The 14,561-nt window shown below is 34.5% G+C and overlaps 2 protein-coding genes across 6 annotated transcripts; both read left to right on the top strand.

The window, feature by feature from the left end:
* The first annotated feature begins 410 nt into the window (after positions 1–410).
* On the top strand, positions 411–4,489 carry LOC120776798 (prostatic acid phosphatase-like). Its single transcript, XM_040107787.1, has 7 exons — positions 411–1,132; positions 2,641–2,739; positions 2,823–2,906; positions 2,994–3,152; positions 3,215–3,400; positions 3,697–4,038; positions 4,112–4,489. Exons 1-7 carry the CDS (start codon positions 941–943, stop codon positions 4,316–4,318), a joined length of 1,269 nt encoding a protein of 422 aa, XP_039963721.1. The 5' UTR covers positions 411–940; the 3' UTR covers positions 4,319–4,489.
* A 3,760-nt stretch (positions 4,490–8,249) lies between these two features.
* LOC120776799 (venom acid phosphatase Acph-1-like) lies at positions 8,250–14,120 on the top strand. 5 transcript variants are annotated; one of them, XM_040107792.1, is made up of 8 exons: positions 8,250–8,433; positions 10,085–10,517; positions 12,225–12,323; positions 12,583–12,666; positions 12,904–13,062; positions 13,174–13,359; positions 13,430–13,771; positions 13,840–14,120. In XM_040107792.1, the coding sequence occupies exons 2-8, from the start codon at positions 10,362–10,364 to the stop codon at positions 14,020–14,022; spliced, it is 1,209 nt and encodes a 402-aa protein (XP_039963726.1). In that variant the 5' UTR covers positions 8,250–8,433; positions 10,085–10,361; the 3' UTR covers positions 14,023–14,120. The 5 variants fall into 5 exon arrangements, with proteins under 5 accessions (XP_039963726.1, XP_039963723.1, XP_039963722.1 ...); XM_040107789.1 differs by having other exon boundaries at positions 8,250–8,507; XM_040107788.1 differs by having other exon boundaries at positions 8,250–8,519.
* The last annotated feature ends 441 nt before the right edge of the window (positions 14,121–14,561 follow it).

The following is a 14,561-nucleotide window of genomic DNA, read 5'->3' as shown; positions in this document are numbered from 1 at the left end:
TTACTTGCATTCTTTGTATTATTAGTAAAGCTCGCATCGTATGTATATGTATAAGTAGTAAGTTGAATTATTAAAAATTCTGTGAAGCATGTTCAACTATCACACAATATATCCGCACATTTCTACATACGTAGGAGTCTATAAACATGAATATTTGCAGTTGTTTGTACTAACCATATAATAATGGCTCAATTAAATTTTTAACCAAGCATCACTAGTAAAATGAGCGATAAGTACCCAAGTGTACTTACATACATACAAACACACAGCCTCAATCGCGTATCTACAGAATAAATCTAGAGATTTAAGAGCAAATACACATATACAAATACAAAAGTATAAGATACTACTTAAGCAACGCGTTCGGTCTAGCATAAGTTTGGCTGGCAGCTGGAGGTTAGCTGGTTCAAAGAATTCAACGGTTCTGTTGAAAATCAGTCTTTCGGTGCATTTGTGATTTCCCTTCCGGACAAACCGCCAAGCGACGGAAATTCATTTCCAATTCTGAATGGCAGCGCCTGCTGCACCATTTCAACTTCTGAGATATAATCCGCTGTCGAATCAGTCATAAGGTTTAGAATCAAGAGCGAATCCAAGCAGTTCAGTGCAGTGTCGGTCGGCGCACGTTCACTTTTATCAACAACTGTGTGTACAAACAAAACTGCGAGTCTCAAACACGCAGCAGTTTACAATAATTATTCATTTTAACACTAAGCGCGGAGTTAAACGTCTGATTTGAGTGTGTTTGAAGCTGTTAAGTGCAGTTCTGTAAATAAAGTTAATACAAATATACTTTTAAGCTCGTGTCTAATTTTAATTGTCAGCTTTTGGTGTGTTCGTTGTTCGTTAATTACTTTTCTTCCTCCTAATGACCGGTTCGACTAAGCGACGTGTTTAAAATAACTTTTTCGTGTGTGTAATTGTGTTTTTTATTCCAAAAATGTTTCTTCAGAAAATTACGCGCAAACATGTGATAATATTGCTGAGTCTTTGTACTGTAATAGCTGTAATTCTTATATATTTTTACACCACTACTGGCCAGCGCGGGGAAGCTGATAGGTGGATAAACGACGCTAATTGTCCCACAGCATCAGTGAACACCTCGAAATCCACGCTAAAGCTCGTGCATATGGTAAGTGTTAGTAACGAAAGTTTATTCTTAAATCTAAATTGCAACAAAACTTAATTAATTATAGTATTACAGACCGATATCTGATAAAATATAGTTACAACAATAATTCAGTTACATACAATATATATATTCAGCGTAATGTTGACATATAATAACGTCAAAATTTCTGTTACTATCAGATAGTTGCATAAACCTTGGTCACTTTTGTCAATACGTGCTGTTTTGGATATAATAGACACGAAAAGGTCTTAATAGACCTTTACTCTTCCATCTTATATGTATATATCTTCATGTATGTACTATATATAAAGTTTTATGCAGCATTGGTATGCAGTAATGAGTCATTACAGCTTTATAAAAATGCAATGTTCGAATGTTTATGGGTAATACAATTACCAGCATTTATGGCTATTGGTATTAACCAGAATGCGAGCAAAAAACCCAACTCAAATATACCGCTTTTGCAGTGAGAAAAAGCACCGATGACACACTGAGATACTTTAACATAGCGAATCAACTCACAATACTTGATTTAAGTTACAACTTGGCGGTTTGAAAATTCGAACAGTTTGTCACGACAAACTCGAATAAGAAAGTGCTTCATATTAATTCAATCGAAAACTCGAAAGTCTAATTTTGTATTCCGGTCTGGTCACGCGACCACCTGTATATACTCGAGTCATGTGTTCTGAAAATAATTTTCACTTTTTATAAAACAAGAAATTTTAGCAACTAAGAAAGATCTAAGTTAGGAGATAACCGAATTTGTACTTTCTTAAAACTTATATACACAGTTTTTGTATATAGTTTAATTAAAAGTAAGAAGTAATGCAATCATTATTTATGTTTCTCAGGCAAGAAACAGACTCTTTCGGAATTTCATTAAGATTTCATACATATCGTATGGGAATTCGAAAATATTTATGTTAGGTATTTAGGGGCTAACGAAAGTATTTGCCCATTTCTAACCCATTTTTCGACACAAGGGCATGCTGTTATAACAAAAATATTCTTCCCGAATTTCAATTCTAGAACTCATAGAATGACCCTAAGTATGTTCGGTAGAAAATCAGCCATTTAAGGTGTCAACATATTTGGCGTCCTCGAAACGTTATAATCTGATTTCGAAAATTTTTGGGTGTTAGATTAAAAACAAAGTCTAAAACTTGTTTGCAAAAACTACTGTGGAGCAATTAAATGGTTAAACTTAGTTCAATTTCGTAGTTGACTAAAGTACGCGGGGAAATCCCTTTAATCGTGCACTTATTATAAATGTATATGTACCATATGTAGATTTTCGTTTCGTTTTTGCGTCCGTCAATCAGGACTTCAAATTAGGTGTTTATTTTTTATTTTAATTAAAATATTTTTGGGTCACACAAATTAGTATATAAAATCTCAAAAATATTAATAAGCAATTAATTAGAATAATTACTTATGAATTTCGCATGAGACGCTCTTGAACTTTAAGGTGGGTAATAATAATAATGACTTATCATATTTCGCAGGTGTTTCGTCACGGTGCGCGCACTCCGGTGACCACCTATCCGAATGACCCTTACGTGAACGATACGTTTCATCCCACTGGCTGGGGTCATGTAACAAATGTGAGTAGTACGTGGAATTCTTCATGTTATTAACAACAACTGTGTTGTAATTCAATTGTCTCACTTTATTTACTAAATTTCAGAAAGGAAAAGTTGAATTATATCATCTTGGAGAGTGGCTGCACAGGCGTTACGGAAAGTTTATGGAACCACACTATTCACCGGAGGTTTGTTTATTATATGTTTAAAGACAATTTTTTAATACTATAAATATTAATATACATATATATTAAATACCTAATGCATCTTTCCAGTACGTTTACGCTCAATCAACTGCATCACCGCGTGCATTAATGTCTATGTCCACCGTTCTAGCTAGCTTCTTTCCGCCGCGTGGTACCGATATGGAGTGGAATACCGAATACAATTGGCAGCCAATACCTGTTTTCTCAGAGCCCTTAGAGCAAGACTCTGTAAGAATTTAAAACAATACCACAAAAGAGCTTGTATTAAATTATTTATTATTGATTTTCAGCTACTTTTGGTACGCACACCCTGTCCGCGTTTTTTCGAGGCGCGCGAAGAAGTATTTCAATTACCGAAGGTAAAAGCAGAATTGGCTGAGCACGAAGACCTTTTTCAAAACTTGACCAAACTGACTGGGGTGCCTATTAAAAATGCCGATGATGTCAATTCTTTATATAACACTCTATTGGCCGAGGTGAGTAATCAGAAATTGAGGACATTGTTTTTTGTATTTGTACACCAATAACACAAAAATTAGCAATCATGCTAAAAAATTGTATGGAAAAATTTAAATATAGTAGTTGTTATCGGTATATTTGTATATCGGTAAAAACAACCATTTCAAATAATTTAACTAAATTTGCCAAATTATGCACTTTAAAAAGTTCACAACTCTCAGCCTGTCTGAAGTAATTTTATGCCCTCTAATTGGCACTAATTTCACATGTTTAAAAGTCGAATAATGAAATTGTAATTTATTTGAATATTTAGCAAGAGTTCGGCTACACCTTGCCCGCATGGACCAAGGATTACTTTCCTGAAAAAATGCAGTTTTTAGCCGAGCAAAGCTTTATCTATAACGCATACACCAAAGAAATGCAAAAGATTAAAGGAGGTCCCTTCCTTAAGAAGATGTTTGCCGAGATGTTGGAAAAGCGTAATGGCAAGCTTAGTCCCGCCAATCGTAAGCTATTCATCTACGCTGCTCATGACTGGACGGTAGGCAACATAATGGCGTCGTTGAATCTGTGGGAAGGTCAAATGTTGCGCTTTGCGGTCACACTTATTTTCGAGTTACACCAAAACCAACACACCGGCGAGTACTACATTGAGGTGCGCTCATGCTTACATACTCGAACCTACTTAATTGCGCTGAGAGTAATGGTTTTCTTTTGATGTTTTGCAGATTTATTTACGAAATAGTGAGGACGGCTGTGCTGAGTTGCTGTCGGTGCCGAATTGTGGCGCGCAATGCCCGCTGGATAGACTAATTGAGTTGAATGCTGATGTTATACCTAATGAAACGTATGAGGAGCGTTGCAAGGCGAAAAATGCAAATTTCGTTGAGCCGCCAAAGCGTGCGGTGGAACGGGACCCGAACTCGAAACTTTAGTAAAATTTACGTATACAACAAGTGTTAATATTAAGTGCAAAAAGTATTAATATATTTAATTTATAATTACTGTTAGTATTTGCAAACCTAGTTGAAAAGTGTAAGAGTAATGAATTATTAATTATTTTACTTTTTATTGACGTAAATTAAATTTAAAATATTTTAAATAAACCTACGCAAATGTTTTATTTTTTTTCGTATCTCTTCATCTAAGTATTAAGCACAATATCCGCAATTTTTTGTTACCTGATAAGGGTTCTAAACCTTTTCAGCGGAATTTGTACCGTTATGCCTGTAACTCTGGCGCTTAAAACTTAAATATTAACGATCAACGAGAGTTTGCCTGTTACCAAAGTTTCATAAAGCCGAACCAATTTTGTGCACTTCGACTTTTAAGCTTCAGGTTGTCATCATGTCATGCGTTGTATAGTATCGCCTTTCCGCTCTCATATGATTTTATTTCACCTCCTTCTTTTTAGTGACCACCTATCCCTATGAAATGTTATCTGTTTACAAGTATTGACCTACACGACACATGAAAATTGGAAAAGGAATATCAAACAAAAATTATTTACGAACAGCTCGCTAAGTTGTCGAGTCGTAGGTCGTAATGAGATGCCAATTGCACATACATATATGATGGCATAACAACATCTAATTAAAATTTAATAATGATAATAGCAAGACTTAAAATAGCTAAGTTGCTTCAAGACTTTGATACCGGTCTCTTCTATGAACAGCATTTGCTTAGAACAGATAAGCCATAGGTACATACTTATATGTATATTACATTGCAATGCCTGAGAAAGGTTCAAGGTAATAAATTGCATTCGAACACAACGTGATATTGTTTATATAAAATGCATTTTTAATTAGTAACAGTGTATTGCAAGCTTTCAAGAGACGCCTTCTATAAAGCCTGCTACTGCAATGAATCTTGGAGGTGGTACGAGGTACTTTAAGCTGAGAAAGAAACTATTTTACAGAATTGACAAAAAGTTTTAAAAAGGAGCTAAATTTGAAAGCTGCCGAACATTGCAAACTCTTCCTGTCAAAAATATTATTTTATCATTGCCATAGCAATGACGTAAATGTTCTCTATTCCAGAGCTTATTCATTATCAAAATACCGGTAGAAATACCTTACCTCAAAGTCATTTGTTTGATAAAAAAATGCAGGTGCTGTTATGCAAATATGTGCAGGGTTATCATATTCCACATCCTCCGACTTATACTACTGCTCTCAGAACATGCATACACCTGGTGAGGGTGTTGTTGTTATTATTCAAAATTAATGTTGCTTCTATCGAGTTTAAATTTCAATTTCTTTCAATAATTATTCATGCCTCTAAAGTCACTGTATTAACTACTATTGACGTCAGTTAATGCTTTTCAAGCACGTGTATCATTTTATGGCCACAGATGTGCTGTCTCATTGTGAGTATGGGACAAAACAACGTTTAATATAATAATACGCATGCACAAATGATATTGTTTTTGAAGTCTTATCAAAACAATTAAAATTCAAGAGATTGTAGAATAAGATTTAAATAATTAACCAAGTGTGTGCTTTAAGTCGCACTTCTAATTTTATGCCAGACTGTCACGTGTTGTCGGCAGACACAATCTTCATTTCAATGTTTGCCAAAACAATGAAATTCATTGATTTTGGTTTGTATTAATTTTATTGCTTTCGCTCGTTTTATATTAAATCCTCCTTTACGAATTGGGCTGAGTTGACATATGTACATATATATTTACAACTCGCATATACCATAAAGTGAATTAAACGTTCCGATTGTATATAGTTAAGTCTTATGGTACAAACAAGATTTTATTTGCAATTTCCTGATCTCTATGATCTATCCAAGGAAACAATGATAATTAAACTGCGCTTTATTTAATCAAAATTTAAGCTGCGATAAGATAAGCGTAGATTTCATTTCAAAATGTATTTTCATTTACTTTATTAACAAAAAACAATATGTGAATTTGATGTCCATATAATGAATTGCTAATTATAGCTGAATAAGATTGAATTATTATGTATATAATTTGCAAATATTGGCGCCTATCATACAAGACAAATCTCGACAAAGACAACTCGGCTTATCATTCTGCCCTATTTGCTTTGACTAGTAAGAAAAGCCGAGCTTACTCGTGCAAGTCTCGTGCTGTTCAAACTGACTAAGACCAACTATTTTTTAATCTCTGAAATCACACACTAATAATATCAAGCTTATATGTACAACTGCAAGCGTAACTGTTCTTTACATGCTTATGTGTTTGTGAGTATTTAAAAGCGCTCCGCCGAAAACTGTTGCTCTTATTAGTGGTTAAATAGCATTACTGTAGACCTCAGAGATTTTCCGTTTTAAATTTTTTTCAGAAATTTGTGAATACTTCTTTATGTATTATTTAAGAACAAGTGATGAAAAACGAAAAGCTAGAACCCAGGAGTTTTATTAAGAGAAAAGTTAGGATACGAATGGAAAAAATTCGATTTTTCTGTACCGGTGAAGAATATAGGAAAAGCTTGATCTTAGGCAAACTGAAAGAACTTTTTCAGTCTATCTCTGTTTCTGGATGTATACTTGTATTTATTTTACTACAGCATGCATTTTTTTGTCTTGAAACTACGAACAGTAGATAAGATTACAATAATTTTTCTGTCAATCCAAAATAGGTTATACTACCGTCAAGGAAATAAACAAATTTTAATAATCCTGCATCACACATTTCTTCAGTTTATTTTCTGATTGTGAAATGTCACTAAAATCTTGGTATTCAATGAAAAGGCTTACTCATATACGATTCGTACTGCAATTTATAGTCTCATTTTCTTTCAATCATGCTTAAAATTTCGCAAAAGGCACCAAGCGTGGTGTTTCCCGAGTGATTTACACAGTATTTTTTAATTTTTTAATAAATATTTTTAAAGCCGTTAAATCAATGCCGAGTCTTGGAAGCATTCGCATGTATGCACATTTTTTTACGAAACATTGCAAATACATGCAAAGTTGCACTTGAATAAGGAAACGGAAGAATTTCGGAACTGCAATCGCAATCTCTTTCAAACACCGAATAATAGCCGCTTCCCGCCGGATTCCTAACGATAACTCATTAACTCATATAACTCATTAAAACTGCCTACAGTCTACCCGAAATAAAATGAAATTAATTATTGTTTTATTGACAAAATGGTCTTATTGCTTAAATAATGAAAGATGATATATAAATAACTTCATTACCTGTCTACCTGTGAGCACGGGCCTTTTTATTGAGTACACACATCAATACATACATATACGCGTGTAAGTACACAGCTGCCGCTTTCACGATATTCCTTGAATCAAAAGTTCCTTCGTATGAGTACACAGCGACCGTGTGCTAATTTTGCGGTTTGAAATTGGGAATTTTTTACTTAAATGGGAGCGAGGCAGTTATTTTTGCCTTATATTAAGTTCAAATTGCTGCCGTGCATATGGTATACGTCGTCATGTGTAAGCGTTTAGACACCCGCATAATATTCAGAAAAATATAAATTTAACAATTAACCAACGGCTTGACAAACATACAAACATATGTATATATGCATACTCGTATAATAAATAAATAACTGAATATAAATCGACTTACAAAGGTGTAATTTAGAGTTGAAGGGCAAAGTGAAACCTACTCGTGCTTTTCCATTTGCTCGAATGCAATTGAGCTAGCGAAAAAAGGTGCACGAAACAACAATAGCAACAGTAACAACAATCAAATTAAACAAAATAAATAAATTATTACGTTGAGCGGAGAGTTCAACTCGAATACAATAGGTACTCGCATTTACATACATACCTATACATACATGCAATAGATCATAATGAGAGAACAGTAAAATCGACGCGAAGATAACATATGCCTGCGTTTTCGTACGCTATCTAACTTATCCACTGCCAGTTATTCGACGCCGGAGTACGCGGATCGGCCGCTCGACTGCCAAACGCTGCGCGTTGGACTAACTAACTGTCATTTTGCGGAATTTCCTTTATCATCGCTTGTGTGTTTTAATTGTGCGAAAAAAAATATTGAAACAAAACATGCTAGAGAATCAATGGGAACAACATCCAGGTGTCTGATAAGTGTCACAGTGCTTGCAACCTACATATGTATATATGTATAAATGCAGATAAAATGAGTTAAAAGTAAACAACTACGTACGTACCTATAAACTAGACGTGTTTTATGTGCCAGCTTTGAAAAAAAGAAATACAAAATCGTTAAAATTTTGTTGTGATGATTAAGAATGTTAATTAAACGTTTAGCTAATCAGTGCACGCCTTATACACTTGGACAAACACACAAATATCCAAATGTATGTTTATATTGTTTGTGTTTGAAAACTTGACACTTAATAGCTCTCACCTTACGTCAAACCGAAATTTTGATAAACCTGTTATAATTTTAATTACCGTTAATGCATACGCTAACAGTCTGGCCGGCACTCTACAATAGGCGCACGCGTTCCGCCTATGAAGTAGATTTCCAAAAATTACAGAAAAAATGCAAACGATGTATGTAAAGCTTTAGTGAAAGTTTGGGAATGGGAAGGCGAAGGTAGTGATTGAGCTGCCGGAGCGCCTGAGCTTGGCTGGTTGTTAAAGTATATAATCTGAAATTTTAGTACCAAACAAAATTTGAAATGTGATAAACTTCAAAACATCTCTATATAGCTAATTAAGAATATTTTCATTTTAACTCAAAGTAACCTCAATTTGTTTGTTAGCGAATCGAACTTTCTTAAAACAATTTGTACTCCAATCTGTGTTAAAAATTACATGCTGGCAAGAAAATTAAGGATGTTAGTAACAACTAATTCTAAGATCTTTCTTATTTTAGCTACATTTTTATATACCTTTGCCTTTTTTACATATTTCAAAGCAAACCAAAATGGGTAGGAAATTAAAGATTAAAATTGAAATTTGCTTGGATGCTTAAGGATAGCACTTTTGGAATAACTTAGATCAGCTTGAAAAGAAAAATTGCAGTACACTGTAAAAAACTTTGTCCGAAATGATGTATGATCCAACATTCTGAACGTATTACGCTTTCACAATAGTCATATTCTATTCTTGATTTTATTTAAATAAAATATTACATTCAACATTATAATACAGTATCGCATAATACTTATTTATTCATTCATTTTGCATACACCTTTCGGAAGCATGAGCTCATCGATAGTAATTATATAAGTGTGTGAATATAATGTAATTCAGCAAATTCTTGGATAATCATGATTACAAGCAGTTCAATTAACTGCATCTATGTATACTATTTTAATCCGTACTGTTGAAACACTTCAAATTGTAAAGTCACTTATTGATGAATTATTTGTGCAAATGGAGGTGCGGAAAGCATGTAAATAGTGCAATTAAATAAATTTCTGCTGAAGTTGGAAACTATCATAACTACATTTTGCTTGAAAACTTTGAATCATTTTACAGTTAACCTCTAGTACATAAATGCATGCTTTGAAGCTGAGTTTGTGGTTAAACTAATTCTTTTGAAGACAATTTGGGTCACAAAAATAAATTTTAAACAGTAGTTGAAGTCGTTGCTACCACAAGTCATTAATTATCCAACGTGTTTAATATAAAATAAAAAAAATTACAGTTTAAAAAAACCTGTCTATCGTACAAATTAAAGGGTGTAGTGTATTTCAGCTGCGACACAGACCAACCAACTGTGTTAATAATTATCATTTCTCTTTTTATTTTAGGTTTTAACACTATATTAGAATATGGAATAAGCACAGTACTCACACGATTAGAATTTATGTACATATGTATGTACGTATGTTAAGCCGTACACCTATACCTCTCACACATACACACAATCATACATATAGTACATACAAACATATGTAGATGCAGGCTAAAGACAAGTAATTTTGAAAAAGCAACACAGCTTACAACAGCGATCATACTTAAAAACAAGCAATATTGATAAAAACAATATAGAATATTTGAAATTTTCGTATAAAAGTAAAATCTGAAATGTCGCGCACACATTTCTCTAATAAACATCGTCTAGCTATGGCTGGCGCAGCGGTGGCAGTGGTGCTTTTATTCTTATGTTTGCTTAGTTCAAACGTTCTTTCATTCGTGTCCGAAGACAAAGCCGATGCTGATACTTTAGAATTACTACATGTGGTGAGTTGACAATACGTTAAACGCGCAAATGTGCTTACAAACAAACATACATATCTATGCAAATACTACGCACGTTTGGCTCGGTGCAATACTCCAGCACATGACACAGTCGCACTTGAAACTGCTCTATGACAGTTTTGTTTTAATTACATCTCTAAAGTGATAAGTGATAGTGTTTTATGTGAGGGAAGTGCATTTATGGGTGTGCATGTAATAAGCTCGTGTTTACTTATAATATTGGCTTTATAAGTCATCAATAAAAGCGAATTGACAATTAAAGTGATACGAGTATAGGACGTGTTTTAACTGCGGTTATTTTTGTGAAAAGTGATCGACAGATTTGCGTTTAATAAAAACATACATTTCAATGATGGACCTTTTTCAAATATGTACGAGTATATGCACCCAATAATATTTTATTTACACTAAGTAATTACAGTGGTTATAAAAAAGTATTCATTCGCAATGTGAAAAAAACTCTATCTATGTAACCTTGAGTATAATTAAATAAGTGCTGGGACGGGATTATCCATCTCTTTGAAAAGTACGACGAGATTTTAACTAATAAATGCGGGTTCTTTAAATTTAAAGCTTTCTCCGAACAGCGCAGGGATTTATTAGCAGATTTTCATGCCAAAAATGCAGACAGAGGTTTTCCATTACCGCTTGAGTGGCAACATTTTTGGTGTGTAGCACATATTGTAGTCGTCAACAGGTCAACAACAATTTTTTGTTTTTAATTTTCAGTAACTACCAACACAAAAACTGGAACAAATATTCTATAATTTATAATGATAAATGTGTATTTGGTTTTTAATATATTTTGCAAAATTTTCCTTATTTGATAAAGTCTAAATTTTTTTAAATAATGTTCTTGATTTAATTAAATCCTCAAAGATTTAGTTAAAACTGGTTCGAGTTTCTTCAATACGCAAAATTGTGTAATCAGAAATTGCCTACTTTGATTTAAAGACTATTTGACTTGCATTAAAATTTAAATGCACACCGTAATGTTTTAAGGCCAGTGAAGAGTTGTATACAATAATGTTGCTGCCCTTGAGTTATGGTACCCTCGTATTTTTATGTAATAATTTATGCACACATCATTGTGTACAATTTTCACTTTATATACCATGTTTACTTAAACGCGCGTCGCATATGTCTCAGTTCTTATCGATGCCCTTAACTCTATAATTGCGATCACACGAAAGCACCGTGATTGCTTCACATACATTAATCTCTGCCAAATTGTATGAAGGAATCTTGTCAAATAATAAGGTTTTCTATGCAAGGACTTGACTTTCATCGGTATGTTGTTACGGCAACTGTAGGGATTAGTGGTCCGATAATATCGGTACTGGCAAATGAGCAGTTTTTGTGGAGAAAAGGACGTGTGCAAATTTTAGATCGCCACCTCAAAAACCGAGGGACTAGTTCTCGAATATACAAACAAACAGATCGGCAGACCGACATGGCTAAATCGACTCTGCTCATCATGCTGATCAACTATATAAATATTTTATATGGTCTCCGACGTTCCTTCTGGGTGCTACAAGCTTCGTGACAAACTTAATATACCCTGTTTACGGTGTAAAGACGAATATATGAAAGATTCAAAGTTATATAATTACTTACTTATATTTTACCTAAATATGTATGAATGCATAAGTATATTGCCCGATTTATGATTATTATTTATTATTCTAGGTTTTCCGACACGGACCACGAACACCCGCAGACACATATCCAAATGACCCACACATTAACCAGACATTCTCTCCTTTCGGATGGGGGCACATAACCAATGTAAGTCGTAGCCAAAACAGAAATAGCTTTCATAAGTAATTTTTACCTCGATAATTACTGTGAGGAAATTATGTTTTAGTTGTTTTATATTTATTCTTTCGACTTACATTTTTACTAACAAACTTTTATTTATATTACATATCTCCCATTTTCCTTCCACGTACATATGTATGTATGTATGTTACATATGGTATCAAAATTTATTTGACGGAAATCATTATTCACAAAAACGGACTTCAACAACCTGCCTCTTATGCAGAACGGCAAGCGTGAGCTATTTGGCATTGGAACGTGGCTGCGCAAGCGTTACGCAGACTTCATGGCGCCATACTATACGCCAGACGTAAGTGCAGGTCAGCGCAGCGCTTGACACCGGAAACGGAATGTCGCAGTGTGGTAGTAGTTTAGCATCGAAAAGCAATGTAATGCGCACTCCATTCCGGTCAAGCGCTGGGCGGCAAAAATGTTTGGATGCATTTTATTAGCAATTCTGTTGCTACGATTGTAGCATGGTTGAACTAATATTTATTTAATGGTAGTATTATATTTGTTATTTGTTTTTTCTTTTCTCTTTTAATAGGTGGCGCACGCTCAAGCAACGGGTGTTGCACGCACCCACATGACACTGCAGACAGTCTTGGCGAGTTTGTTCCCCCCAAAAGATACGCCCATGGAATGGCATCCGAAATATAATTGGCAGCCGGTGCCGGTGTTTTCGCAGCCACTCAATGAGGATTCTGTAAGTGAAGATTTTAACATCAAAACACCTGTGCCAATAGCATTCGATTTTATGTAAATAAAATTTCGCAAAATATGAAAATTTTAATTATTTTTGTATTTCTTTTTACAGTTACTGTTGGTGCGCACACCTTGTCCGCGTTATTTTGAGGCTTTGGGTGAAGTTTTAGAGTTGCCAAATGTAAAAGCGGAAATTGAACCATACCTCGGCATGCTGAGCGAGTTGTCACTCTTAACCGGCATGAATTTAACGCAACCGGAAGACATACAATCGCTTTACCTAACACTTCTAGCAGAGGTAATTATTTAGTCCCCCAAAAAATAATGAAAGAAATACTAATTATAATTGCTGAATTACGTTTATACAGCAAGAATTTGGTCTAAAACTTCCTGATTGGACGAAGAGTTACTTCCCTAAACAAATGCAGTTCCTAACCGATCAAAGCTACATTTATAATGTTTATACGCCAGAGATGCAGAAGATAAAGGCTGGACCATTTTTGCAGAAAATGTTCACTGAAATGCAGGAAAAACGCGACGGCAAACTGAAACCAGAGACGCGAAAAATGTTTATTTACACAGGACATGACACGACAGTGGTCAATATTTTGTCTAGCTTAAAAATATGGAAGCGACAGTTGCCACGTTACTCGGTTATGACTATTTTTGAATTGCACAAGAATAAGCTTACCGGAGAGTATTATGTAGAGGTAAGTTATTTAAATAGTTGAAAATTCAGCTGCAGCATCGTCTTCAATGAGCTCGCATATGATTTTAGGTTTACTTTCGAAGTCATGCCAAAGCGCCATTAGAGAAGCTGACAGTACCAGGCTGTGATTTTCAATGCCCCTTAGACAAATTAATTGAACTAAGTGGTGATGTACTTCCAAACGAGCCATATGATGTGCGTTGCGCTTCAAAGAATGAAGGTTTCACGGAGCCACCGCTCAAAGGACCTTAAGTGATATATGTACATATACATAGAGACAAGTATTTTTATAACGCGTCATTTAATTTGTAACATTTTATTTATTGCACGAATATTTAAATTTAATTTAGTTGTAAGTTCTTAAAGAAATTGTTTTTATGTGAAAATAAATTAATTTATAGATAATTATTTATAATTTGAATTTTTGAGATTTGCGAAGAAATTCACGTAGATTTAGGAGCTTTTGAATGAAACGGAAAGACCAATATTACTTTCTTTAATTGGAAAATGCATAAAATGATGATTTAAAAGTTGTGTAAAGCAATACATTATACTATATGGTCCTCAACTACGCCGCACCAATATGGTCGCCTGGATGCAATGGAACGCAGATGAAGAAGCTACAGACCTGCCAGAATACTGCACTCCGGACCACGACATAGTGAGACGCTTATGCTCCCAGTTAAGGAGCATAATGAACTCCTCTCCAAGCAGTTCCTGCTGAGATGTTTTCGCAGAAAACACCCCTGCAACCACCTGCTTGGAGCGGAACCACCTCCTAGGGACATCAA

Source organism: Bactrocera tryoni, chromosome 5 (assembly GCF_016617805.1).
Source record: "Bactrocera tryoni isolate S06 chromosome 5, CSIRO_BtryS06_freeze2, whole genome shotgun sequence".
NCBI lineage: Eukaryota > Metazoa > Arthropoda > Insecta > Diptera > Tephritidae > Bactrocera > Bactrocera tryoni.
The sequence above is the reverse complement of the archived record's forward strand: the minus strand, read 5'-3'. Positions and strand labels throughout refer to the sequence as shown.